Source organism: Muntiacus reevesi, chromosome 1, assembly GCF_963930625.1.
Source record: "Muntiacus reevesi chromosome 1, mMunRee1.1, whole genome shotgun sequence".
Taxonomy (NCBI): Eukaryota; Metazoa; Chordata; class Mammalia; order Artiodactyla; family Cervidae; genus Muntiacus; species Muntiacus reevesi.
The window spans coordinates 19220726-19232978 of NC_089249.1; the positions used below are offsets into that span (position 1 = coordinate 19220726).

The window sequence follows — 12253 nt, forward strand, 5'->3', positions numbered from 1 at the left end:
GGATTCTGGCTTCCAAGTGCTGTGCTTTGAATCCTGCGTGGCTATCACTAGCCATGTGACTTGGAAAAACGACTTAACCTCTTTGTACCTTAGTGTTTACGTGGACAAAACAGAGATGAAAATGAAAGGGCTTTTGCCAGGATTAAATGCAGTCTTGCACATAAGGGTTCAGTACACAGTAAGTGATCAGTAAAGTTGGACTAAGATCAAAACTAGTAGCTTGGTTCCAATGCTTTCTGGCAACCTAGCTGTATTATCATGTTTACCAGAAAGAAACCTTGTGGCCTATATTCATTCATTCAGTATTGATTGTCTGCTACTTATCAGGCACAGTTCAAGGCTCTGGAGATTCAAAAAACAAAACCCCTGCCCTCCTGGAGCTTACATTCTTTTTTTTTATTTTTATTTTTTGTGAGTTTGTACCTGTCTTAAACATATGGAATGCTTCACGAATTTGCATGTCATCCTTGCCTAGGGGCCATACTAATCTTCTCTGTATCATTCCAATTTTAGTATATGTGCTGTCGAAGCGAGCACTGGAGCTTACATTCTAATGGAGATATCTGTTTCTAATAATCCTTCTTTCTAGAAAGTTCTTGGCAACTCTTTTTTGAAATCTTCTAGCAGCTCCAGTTCTAGTTCTTACCTCTGTGGATCTTGTGAACCCGTAAATGCCATCCTCTGTAGAATGAGCCTTTCAACGAGAACCATGGAGGTGACTTCTGGGCTCTAGTGGGAAAAACCATGGTTTTTTTTTTTTTTTAACTTGTCTCACATTCTACTGGATTCTGAGACATGACATCCTACCTTGAACTTTTGAAATCTTTGTGCTAGACTGCCTGGGTTCAAACCCTTATCTTTACCTCTCTGCCAGTTTCCTCATTTGTAAGATGGGGACAGTAACAGTAACAGCCTTATGGAGTTATTATGAGGATTATGAGGATATTATGAGTTATTATGAGGATTTAATCTGTTAATACATGTGTTTAGTATAGTATCTGGCGCACAGGAAGGGCTCAATGAATATTAGCTATTAGTATTGTTATCATTGTTCATCGAAGCAGAAGATCGATATATAATTTATATATCGATATATATAAATCTAGCCAAGGGCTAGATTCTTTGGCATAGCCCCCTCTCTCTAGAAGACTGAGCAGCCCCCGTGCCTCTAGATTGATTTGGTGGCTGAAGTTCAGGTCAGTGATCCTGGAAGAGGATGGATCATGGGCCAGAGCTCTGAGCTTGGCCGGATGGACACCTGCCTGGTTCTTCCAGACTGTCTCCAGGCATCAGAGACTTCTGCTCACCCAGAAAGGACCACCTCAGCTGCTATAGTCCCCCAATCCGAGAACCCATGCTTGATGGCCGGGCTGGCCGTCCTCAAGCTTGTACTCACATTCCTTCAGAAGTGGAAACACTTGCTACCTCTTTTCCAAACAACATCCTTGTCCTGAGTCAAAGTTAAACTTTGTTTTGTTTAATCTAGAATCCAGAATTGTAACTTTGGGAAGGGACTTTGGTATTGTCATTTGCATTGTCATCTGGGCTCGCCCAGTGACCTGCTTCCCCCCATCCTAAGTGATCAATCTCATGCAGAATCAATTCAACAGTTGATCACAGGACCAGCTCTGTTCCAGGCCCGGGTGGGTACCGCATGTGTGCTTAGTCACTGGGTCGTGTCCGATTCTTTGCAACCTCATGGACTGTAGGCCACCAGGCTCCTCTGTCCATGGGGATTCTCCAGGCAAGAATACTAGAGTGGGTTCCCATGGCGATCTTCCTCCAGGTGATCTTCCCGACCCAGGGATTGAACCCAGGTCTCCCACATTGCAGGCAGATTCTTTATCAATTGAGTCATGAGGATGAGATAACTCAGACTCAATGAGCCCTGAAGATCGCCCTGTGCAGGTGGGCAGGGAGGTGATCTGGATGACCAACATCATTGTCCAGCTGGGAACCAAGTGCTACGAGGGCCTGAAGGAGACAGGCAGAGACCTGGAGTTTGGGTCCCGTTTTCCTGCCTTATGTGTGTCCTTGGTCGTGCCACTTAATCCCTGCCCCCACCCACCACCGAGCCTCATCTTCTCTGTAAAATGGTAGAGATCTACCTCCGAGGGCAACTGTTGGGATGAACCATGAAAACAGTACCATCTTAAGCATTTAGTAGGTGCTCAAGAAAGAAAAAAGGCCAAAGGAAACATGAGGAAGCTGGCTGCCAGCTGAGGGTCCCAGAAGGGGGTGACAATTAGGGAGCAGGCTGGTGCGGGGGTCTGTAGACAGGGTCTGGGGACGGTGAGTCCTTGACATTGCCCCGAAGCCTCCTGCTCTGAGAAGCCCTGCCTCCCAGCTCTCCGGAACCATTCAGATTCCTGGGGTATTCAAGTACCATTTCTGGGCTGGAGGCTCTGAAAGGGGCAAAATCACACTGCTGCACAGATTTCGAGAAGTTTTTTGGTTTTTTTTTACGTCTTGTTTTAAATAGATTGTTTTCCAAGGGTCATATGACCGCTCCTCCTCCGCCCCCGCAGGCCAGGGGCGGGCGGGGCGCCGGCCCCCGCGGGTGTTGCAACGTCGGGCCTGAAAGTGGGGAAAGGCAGGCGGGCGGCGGCCACGTGACTCGCCCCGGGGATAAATAGACGGCGAAGTTGGGACTCGGCACAGTCGCTCTCCCGCCTCCTCGATCCATTTCAGAGCCGTTGGAGCCAGAGTTCTCGGAGCCAGAGTTCTCGGAGCCAGCACCGACCCTACACCTACGCAGCCGCAGGATGGAGCGCCCGCAGTCCGACAGGCAAGTGCGGGTCAGGGGACCGGCCTCTCCCGGGCAGGGCAGCTCCCTCCTCCCGCAGAGCTCCCGAGACCGAGCCGGGAAGCAGGAAGCGCCCTCGCTGAACGGGCGGGCGGTCACTTGGGGCTTTGGTGTTAGGAGGAGCCGGGTGCCAATCCCGCCCGGTGGGGCAGTTGGAGAGATGAAAGGTGACTGACATGCCTGGCTCCCTGTGGATGACCCGATGGGAGTGTTGTCGTGGGACCGACTTTGGTTTTGGTTTTGAACTCGTGCGAGTGCTTGGAGGTAGCGGTCTGCTTAATCCGGCATCCCCGCGACTGTTGGAGCCTGGGTGACAAAGCCTGGCTCTCTTACTGGGGACTCCTCTTGGCTGCATCCACCTCTGGCTAGCTGTCGAATTAAGGAGCACATCACCTCGGTCGGCTACCGAGTATGAGGGTGGCATAGTAGAGGAGGCACAGCAAGCAAGCCAAGGTCTCCTGGCTAGCTGGAAATTGGCCCTGGGTTTGTCCACCTCTGGGTCTGGCTCCTCCCATCTTCCAAGAATTTGACCAGCATGTACAGAACAGGGGGTGATTTTCTGAAGGAGTGCTAGCCAGACAGGACAAATGACACTCCTGTGGGAGGTGGATGTGGACATAAGGCAGAAAAACTCCCCAAAAGGAACTGTTTCTTTGAGTTTTACTTGAGCTTTTTTTAGTATTTTTCTGCGAGCAGAATATTAACAAGGGATCATGAGATCTGTATCTGAAACCTCAACAAAGTTAATGAGTTAAATCTTGGGTCTAAAAGCCAGTCGAAGCAATTGCAGGTGAATGAGTGTTCACCCTGCCCACCGGTGCTGCTCCCTTCTCTTCTCTATTGAGAATAATTGGCCAGACCTTTCCTGTTGGTTTGGGGGACCCGTATTACACAGTGTTTTAATAACTGAAAAGTGTGGCTGGGACTGCATCTTAAAGGTAGTTGGGAAAGTGGCTGTGTATTAGATGGGAACATGGGTTTCTGCAGAGAAGCCTGATAAAAGCTGGAATCTCTTTTTTAAGTCCTGCAGACAGGCAGGGGTAGCCCTCAGAAGCTCAGCGGTGGAAGGGACTGTGCTTAGAGCCCTGCCCTCCACTCCCTTGTTCACTTCTCTGCCTTCCCTCTGCAGCATGCCTCAGGATTTGTCAGAGGCCCTGAAGGAGGCCACGAAGGAGGTGCACACCCAGGCGGAGAATGCCGAGTTCATGAAGAACTTTCAGAAGGGCGAGGTGACCCGAGAAGGTTTTAAGGTATGTGCACTGGAGGTGCCAGCCTTGGCAGGGGTACATTGGGTGGGAGTGCACCCAAAGTGCAGAGCAGTGGTATAAGTGGGTATGGCTCCTAGGGATGCTGAGGGACCCGATGAGCATGTTCAAGGGAATCATTTTACAGGTCATGGCGTTGAGGCTCAGAGAGTGGAAGTGACTTACCCAGGGTCACACAACAGATTCACAGCCTGCAGGTGTGGTATTGTGGAGTGACTGGGGCGGTGGTACTCTTAAGTGACCACCTAGTGCATGCTTGGCATTTTACTCAATTAATTATAATCAGTGCTTCAACTTTGAAAAGGAAGATGAGGAAGGGAAGGCTCAGAGAGGTTAAGTAGCTAACAGAAGGTCACACAGCCTGTAAGCAAATGGGAGAGGCCAAAATTGAGCCAAGGCTGGTCTTGGTTCAGAGCTTATGCTTCTGACCTAGGTCTTATCTGCCTCTGAAGGTAAGAGGGGAGTGTGGGTTCGAGCTTGAGTACTTCCATTCCCGAATAGTAAGACTACCAGCACCATCTAACCTCCCCAGGGTACCTTTTCCTCACCTGTGGAATAAGACTTTTCAACGGCAGGGTTTTCTTTTTTTTGGACCACACTGCACAGCATGTGGGCTCTTAGTTTTCCAACCAAGGATTGAACCCATGCTCCCAGCAGTGGAAGCATGGAGTCATAACTACTGGACCAAGGGGAATACCCAGCATGATTTCCTTAAGTACCCATTATATTTGAGGCATGAATTTTTGCTATTACTCAGCACAGTTGTGAAATTCACGCAGGAAGAAGGAAAGCATGTGACAAAAGAACCCGGCAGGTGCTGGGCGTGAGGAGAGGCTTGTTTGGGTTGAACAGTGGGGGTGGGGAGCTGCAGCTCACCACTTCTGACACCCTGCCTTTGGCTATTGGGAGACGCCTCCTACTTCCAACAGGAGAGGTGCTTCAGTGAAGGGCGATTTAACATGCAGCTCTAAGGGGCTCACAGCCCTGGGCTGTGTCCTGTGGGTGTGAGTCTAGCCCTTACTCCCTTGTTCTGCCCCCCACCCCCCTGAAAAAACTGACGTACAGTTGCTGTAATGGGACCGGGGCAGTGGGAGTGGGGAGGTGGCCGCTGGAGTACCCCATACCCAGCCACTGTATGCTTTGGAGCTTCCTTCTTGGCCCCTGAGTTCAAAGTCAGCACAGAGACCCAGGAGAGGACCCACTGCTCGCTCAGATTGTGCTGATGGAGGTAGCGTGTTTTATCACCACGGTCCAACTTCAGTGCTGACTACCTGGTTGCATCTACTGTTTTCCCTCTGTCATCCTCCTGACCTGCACACCTGCCCCAGCACTCTGTGGTTAGATGACCCTTCTTTGCAAGGAAGGGAACCAAGGCTTGCCTTGTGCAGAGTCACTCGGGCCCCAGATTGCCTAGAGACGGCGAGTGGTTTTATTCACCATCACCCAGCTGAGGACTGGCCGAGCGGAGTTAGGACCAGGTCGGTCACAGTTGAAAACCCAGGCTGCACTATACCGGGCTGCCTGGGTTTCTGCCCTGGTCAGAGACCGTGCTCCCATGAATGATTAAAGGCTCAGAAATCACCTGAAAACCTCAACCGGAACATCTAAACTTTGTCCTCTTTCAAACTCAAAACTAGAAAATTAATGTGTAATGGGAGTTACCCGAGCTAAGGGGCACTGGGCTGTCCCTCAGCCAGCTTTCAGAGGTGATGGGGTTCAGAGGGGTCTTCTGGGGAGAGCTGTGCCCTGCAGATGGATCCCCAGAGGTCACAAGCCAGAGAGAGGTGCCTGGCATCTCCTGGAAGCACTTTAACTCGGTTACTTTCTCCAGAAAGCCATGCCTGTGCGTGGCTCCATTTCTGTTTCTTACTAGCTTTGTGGCTTCTGTGTCTCATACCCTCTCTGAGCCTTAGTGTCTTTTCTGTAAAATGGGCATAGCCATTCCTTTGTTAGACTTTTCCAAGGATGAAGTGAGGATTCGTATTTTTTCCAGTGTGATAAAAGGTTTTTAGGCTCAGACAGTGCACAATGAAAATTTTCTCCTGTGACAATTTCTCTGGCTGCCACAGGGGGAAGGTTGGAGGGGCTGGCAGGAGGTGGGAGCCCAGCCTGGGGAGGTGACAAGGATGACTCTGAAGGCGATAGTGCGAAGGGGCTGGATGCTCTGATAACGACCTGCTTGCTCTGGTTTCAGCTGGTGATGGCGTCTTTGTACCACATCTATGTGGCCCTGGAGGAGGAGATTGAACGCAACAAGGAGAACCCCGTCTACTCTCCCCTCTACTTCCCAGAGGAGCTGCACCGCCGGGCCGCCCTGGAGCAGGACATGGCCTTCTGGTATGGGCCCCGCTGGCAGGAAGCCATCCCCTACACGCAGGCCACCAAGCGCTATGTTCAGCGGCTTCAGGAGGTGGGGCGCGCCGAGCCCGAACTGCTGGTGGCCCATGCCTACACCCGCTACCTGGGCGACCTGTCTGGGGGCCAGGTTCTCAAGAAGATCGCTCAGAAGGCCCTGAACCTGCCCAGCTCCGGGGAGGGCCTGGCCTTCTTCACTTTCCCCAGTATCGCCAGCGCCACCAAGTTCAAGCAGCTGTACCGCTCCCGCATGAACACGCTGGAGATGACCCCCAAGGTCCGGCAGAGGGTCCTGGATGAGGCCAAGACCGCCTTCCTGCTCAACATCCAGGTGAGGGCCTGGGCTGTGCTGCGTGGCCACCCCTGCCTCCAGTTGCTCTTCCAGGGACATTTCTCGCAGGGTGAGGGGCGGGGAGGAGCCAAGGAGTTAAGGGCAGGGGCTTGGGGTCCAGCGTTCCAGTTCTGTCACTTACCTGGCGGGGTGATCTTAGGCAAATCCCTTTCTTAATCACTTTGTACTTCAGTTTCCCCATCTGTAAAATGGGGATATAATAGCACTTAGCTCACGGAGTTGTTGTGACTGCTTAAATCAATCAAGTCCCCAGAGCAGGGCATGTCACAGGGTCAGCCCTCGAACATTAGCCACAGTTATTGTATGATGTGAGCGTCACCATTGTGGTATTCTGTGACAACCCCCTGTGACAACATACAAGTTGGCTGTGTGCTCATATGTAGCCAGGTTGGCACTGCAGGGCTCACGGATGCTGCAGACCTGGCCTACGCCATCTGGGCCTCTCAGCCCAGCCAGGAGGCATGATCCGTCTTTCTACAAGTGTCTCAAATCCAGGGGAAGATGGGTTTTGCCTTGAAGGCGGATCTCTTAGGCAGAGCCGGGGGGGTGTTCCCAGTGGGGGTGAGATTCCTCCTAACCCTGATGTTGTAGAATTCTGTCACTCTTCTCCTATCTGGAGGCCCTGTGGGAACTGGGCTCTTAGTTTATGCTCTCCTGGCTCCTTATTCCCAGCCTGGGGCCCCAGAAGAGATTGGTCGTAGCACTTGCTATTGAGCAATGCACGTCCTTTGCATACCGCTAAAAGATACCCAGCAGACCTGGTCAGTCTTCTGAGAAAAGCTGTATCTTTCAGAAGGGTGGTGTGGAAAGAATAGGCGCTTTGGAGCCAGGGCCCCATGGGAGGGCTGGCCCTTGCCGCTTGACCTCTGGGTTAGCCACCACCCAGGCACTGAATCTCTGGAGCGGCAATGACCTGGTCTGTAACTCTGGCTAATGAGTACCATAGAGCATTGAGTGCCTGCTTGGGTACCACTCAAAACATGGTACTTTGCAAAGGGATCCAGCATATGGGCATGAGCGGCCATTCAGAATGGCTGTTACTGGGAAGCATTTGGGGAAGAGCAGGCAGGCGAGTTAATGCACTTGTGACATCTTCTCTCTTAAGCTGGATGTTCAGTATTTTTGCTGTGATTCTGTTCTGTCCTGCCATTTCCCCACCAAACCTCAGACCTCCCATCAGCAGGCCTGGCCCCACCGTTCATGGAGATGTGCCTTTTGTTCTCTTGCAGCTGTTTGAGGAGTTGCAGGGGCTTCTGACCCAGAAGGCCAAGGACCGTGAGCCCTCGCAGGCACCAGACCTTCACAGACGAGCCGGCAGCAAGGCGCAAGGTGAGGGCCTCCCGGGGGCAGTGTGTGGAGGGCACATGGCCCAGCCGTCTGGCTCTGGTGTCGCCTGGCTCTTCTGTCTTCTCCATGGTTTAAATGAGAAGTCGGGGGTGGAGCCAGCCTCCACCCAGATGACCCCTCTGCACCTCAATCTCCCCAGTTCTAGAATCGGGGGGGTGGGCTGGTTCTAGGTCACTTTTGAGTATTCAAAGATTACTCTGAAGTCATGGCAAGTCTTCCTCCCCCATAGACACACACAATTTAGGTTCCGTGGGGGCCTGTTAATGGTTCCCTAGCAGAGACCCCTGATGTGGGGCTAGGGGCCCAGGGCAGCTTCTAGTTATTCCCCCACCGTTGATGCAGGGTCCTGTCTCGGGTTAGTCCCTCCCTGAGGCCTCTCAAAGAGCTCTCTAGGGGGTGGCAGTGCTGCTAGCACATGTGGGAAACTTCCAGAGCACCAGAGTGCTCCACAGATGTCCCCTCCCTCCCTGTGGGCGAGAGTGTGGCTTTGGGAGTCAAGGGAGGGGAGGGGTGAAGCTCGGCCACCTGCTTGGCAGGTCATCTCAGGCCTCTGCTCCTGGTGCCACCATAGCTCACCTGTGCCAGGACTACATGGACCCCTCTGTTGGTGGGGTTTTGCGGGGAACATTGGAATGTGGCCATTCCTGATGAGGTTACCCGGTGGGGGTGAGGGGATTCAACCCTAATACATCAGTTCTCAAACTGTGGTCCCCTGAGTATCCCTGGGGAGTACTTGTCACGATCTGGCTGAAAATGGAAGAGTGGACAGCTTGGAGAAGTAAGCAGGCTCCCTGTCTCAGGAGGTATCCAAATAGTGGCTAGAGGGCTACTGGTTGGCATCTAGCAGGGACTTTACTAGACCGAGCTGAGGCGGCTCTGATTCTTCTGTGAGGTCAAATGGCCCTGCTTCCATCCTCCGGGAGTTGACATCCTCTCTCTTCTCTTTCAGACTCGGTTCCTGCCAAGGTGTCCAGGGGGAAGCCCCAGCCCAGTGTCCTCTCCCAGGCACCTCTTCTGCGATGGGTCCTCACGCTCAGCTTTCTGGTGGCCACGGTCGCTGTGGGGCTTTACGCCATGTGAATGCAAGTGTGCTGCCTCCTGGGGGCCATGAACTGTTTGTGGAAAGGGGCAGCCCCTTGGCTGGCTTCCTTACCTTGAGCTTCGGGCTGGGGGGCAGCCGCCAGGGCTCCTACTGTCTCCCTGCGTCCGTCTCTTCTGGATAAAAGGAGCCTGAGATATCTCCACCAACCCAAAGTACATCCAGTCAGTAACCTGAACTTTCAGAGTGGGACAAGGGGTCCCCCCGACCCCTCAGCACTCTCCCCTTCCTGTTCCTGCAGCAGAGCCCAGAAGATGTAGCCAGAGCAACAGCTGTTGTGAACCTCCAAAAGCCTTGGGTCTGAGGTCTCCCTTTTGACCCGCTGTGACCGGCCACGGCAATTTTTGTATATGTTCAAAGATGTTGTGTCTTATGTTTCTGTCTTGTTTTTGTTGGAGCCACTTTGTGTTCCTGGCTCAGCCTGAACTGTGGTATTCTGTTGTGTTCTATTCTGTTCTTATAGCAGGGTAGGGGTGGGTTGTGGTGGGTGGGGAGGGAAGTGTTTAACAGGACTGTGGCCTTGATTGCTAACTTTCATGTGAAATAATAAACTAAATGGCCTGATAGTAACTTGACGTGTTTTTCTTGGGCTCTGTTATCCTTGGGGAACTGACCTTTTTTCCTCACTTGTTTCTTGAAAGTCTGGTGGGCGGAAGGGGTGAAAGTGCGGGTGACAGCTGGTTTGGGATGTTGTGTACAGAGGGTGGTGGGGGTGACCTTGAAGCAGGCAGTGGGCACGTCTTTGGGGGTGAACCCTGCTTGATGGAAGACCACTTTACCAAGGACGCGATTCACTGTAAAGCTGAAATGAGCAAATTCTGGAATAAGATCTGTGTCTGCACAGTGAATCGTAGGGACTGGAGTAAGAATCCTGGTTCAAACCCCTGGTTTTCTTTCTGTAACTGCCTTTGGGGTTAGGTATTAAGCCTTCTGGAGCTCAGTTTTGTCACCTTTAACACCAATACAGACCCAGCTCACCTGTCTTGAGAAGCAAATGAGATGCATGTAAAATGCCAACAGCACAGGATATGAACTCTTAATAATGAAATGAGGGAGATCAATGTTCTGTGATTCTTGTTAAGGGATCCTCTACTGTGTGAGTCCCCTCACATGATGTCATCTCATTTGATCCTCAGAAAAACTGAGTGTTACCACTTCTAGAGGGTCAGGAAGGATTTAAACCAGGTCTGGCCAGCTCTAGATCTCAAGATTTTTCCACCGTCCAAAGTCCTGAAAGTGTGTTAGTTGCTCAGTAGTGTCTGACTCTTTGTGACCCCCATGGACTATAGCCCACCGGGCTTCTCTGTCCATGGAATTCTCCAATACTAGAGTGGGTAGCCATTCCCTTCATGGGATCTTCCCAACCCAGGGATTGAACTCCAGTCTCCCACGTTGCAGGCAAATTCTTTACTGACTGAGCCATCAGGGAAGCCCTGAAGTCTTAAAAGCCACTGAAAGTAAAAATGTAGTCCCCCAGTCTGGGAGAGTGAAAGCCCCAAGTTGAAAGTGTATTTAGCAAAGCGAAGGACAAAGCTTTTCCTTAATGAGACTCAAACGTGAACACTGGGAACCAGGAGACCTCTGTTCCTAGTTCTGGCTCTGTGAAGTAAATCTGGAACCTGGTCAAGTCACTTCACGTCTCCATTTGCTCGCTGGCAAACTAACAACCACCTGCCTCCCACAACTGGTAGGAGGGTCCAGGGGTCTCCAAAGACGAGTCTGTGGATGGTGACATCAGAATACCTGGGTATCATGGACCCCCAATCTGAAAGGCTCTGATTCTGGAGACGTGGGGCAGGAGTCTGCAATGGCTAGTTACCGAAAGTTTCTTGGGAGATTCCAAATAGCATAGCAACTAGGTCCAGAAGTCACTGTTTATGTGGTGATGTATGCCAAGAGTAGGCATTCGAAGTATTTACTTGGCTCTTTTCACCCAGGCCCAGTTTCCAATTTTCTGTGACAAGGATACCGGTACTCATTGTTTGCAGTGACAAAGAAAGGAAGGAAGAGAGGGAGGGGAGATGGAATCACTTTAAATTCTACCAGGAGGAAAACAGCTTAATATTCTGTATTCTATTCACCCGGTGGAGGATTAAAGAGCCGTTAACTAGAATGAATTAAAGCTATGTCTCCATGCAGAGGGACCTCCCTGAAGGTTCAGATTCATTTGGTATAATTTTGACACCTTTAAACACTCATATTTTAAACACTGCCTGTAAATATGGCAATGTAGACTACGGAATAAAAAGATGGTTCCTGTAGTTCCTGCTTCCAGTGAGAATGAAAAAGAAGGGAGGGGAGATTATGCAGTCCTTATTGCCACTTGAGAATCCGTCAAGTTTTGCTGGATCTTCCCGTTTTTCTAAGCTAGGCTGGGAATCTGGTCGTGAATTTTCGCAAATTTTAAGCATTGCCAAATAATGGAAACTCTTCTACAACTTAAGAAACAAACAAAAAGAAAAAACAAAAAACAAAACCACCATTTGGGCCTAAGAAAACATTTCTGGAGTCCCAAGTCTGACTTTGGTTCTAGAGGCATTAAGGAGACCAGAGGTGGATTATTTTGATTAATCCTCAACTTGTTTAGGTGTGAGAGCGGGAAGGGCAGGAGGGCAGCGCCCCCTCCAGACGCTAGGGGACAGCGGGCTCACACCAGGCAAGTGACCACACCTTGAGAAGCAGGGACCTATAGCTTCTCCCGCCCGTGGTCGCAAAGGGGTCATTTCCTCCTGAGAAAGGTTTAAGACGAGTACACAGCAAGGCCCTCGCACACCCACCCTGGGCCTAAGCCCTCCCCTCCGCCATCTTTGCGCCCCGCCCCGCCGCTTCCTCCAGCTCAGTTTCGCGCCAAATTGTCCGGCAAGCAAAATGGAGCCCGGAAGGAGGGTATCCCGACGTCCTGCGCCCTGCAGCCAATCCCCTTCAGCAGTTTCTTTGGAGGCGGGACCCGCAAGCACAGAGCGGTCCAATCGCTGGCCTCGGGGTCTCGGCGAACCAATGAGGGCGCAGCGGCCGCGGCGTCCAAACGC

General features: G+C 51.5%; 1 protein-coding gene and 1 non-coding gene across 2 annotated transcripts; one reads left to right on the forward strand and one right to left on the reverse strand.

Annotated features, from left to right (window-relative positions):
• Window positions 1-430: 430 nt before the first annotated feature.
• LOC136156705 (U6 spliceosomal RNA) lies at window positions 431-537 on the reverse strand. The gene has a single exon (XR_010661192.1). It is a non-coding gene; the product is annotated as a U6 spliceosomal RNA (small nuclear RNA).
• A 2096-nt stretch (window positions 538-2633) lies between these two features.
• On the forward strand, window positions 2634-9721 carry HMOX1 (heme oxygenase 1). Its single transcript, XM_065938676.1, has 5 exons — window positions 2634-2788; window positions 3936-4056; window positions 6266-6757; window positions 8008-8107; window positions 9075-9721. Exons 1-5 carry the CDS (start codon window positions 2766-2768, stop codon window positions 9203-9205), a joined length of 867 nt encoding a protein of 288 aa, XP_065794748.1. The 5' UTR covers window positions 2634-2765; the 3' UTR covers window positions 9206-9721.
• The last annotated feature ends 2532 nt before the right edge of the window (window positions 9722-12253 follow it).

Coding starts and splice junctions, on each gene's coding strand:
- HMOX1 (XM_065938676.1), top strand. CDS start 2,766: ATGGAGCGCCCGCAGTCCGACAG. Junction 6,758..8,007: donor CCTTCCTGCTCAACATCCAG/GTGAGGGCCTGG, acceptor GTTCTCTTGCAG/CTGTTTGAGGAGTTGCAGGG. Junction 8,108..9,074: donor AGCCGGCAGCAAGGCGCAAG/GTGAGGGCCTCC, acceptor CTTCTCTTTCAG/ACTCGGTTCCTGCCAAGGTG.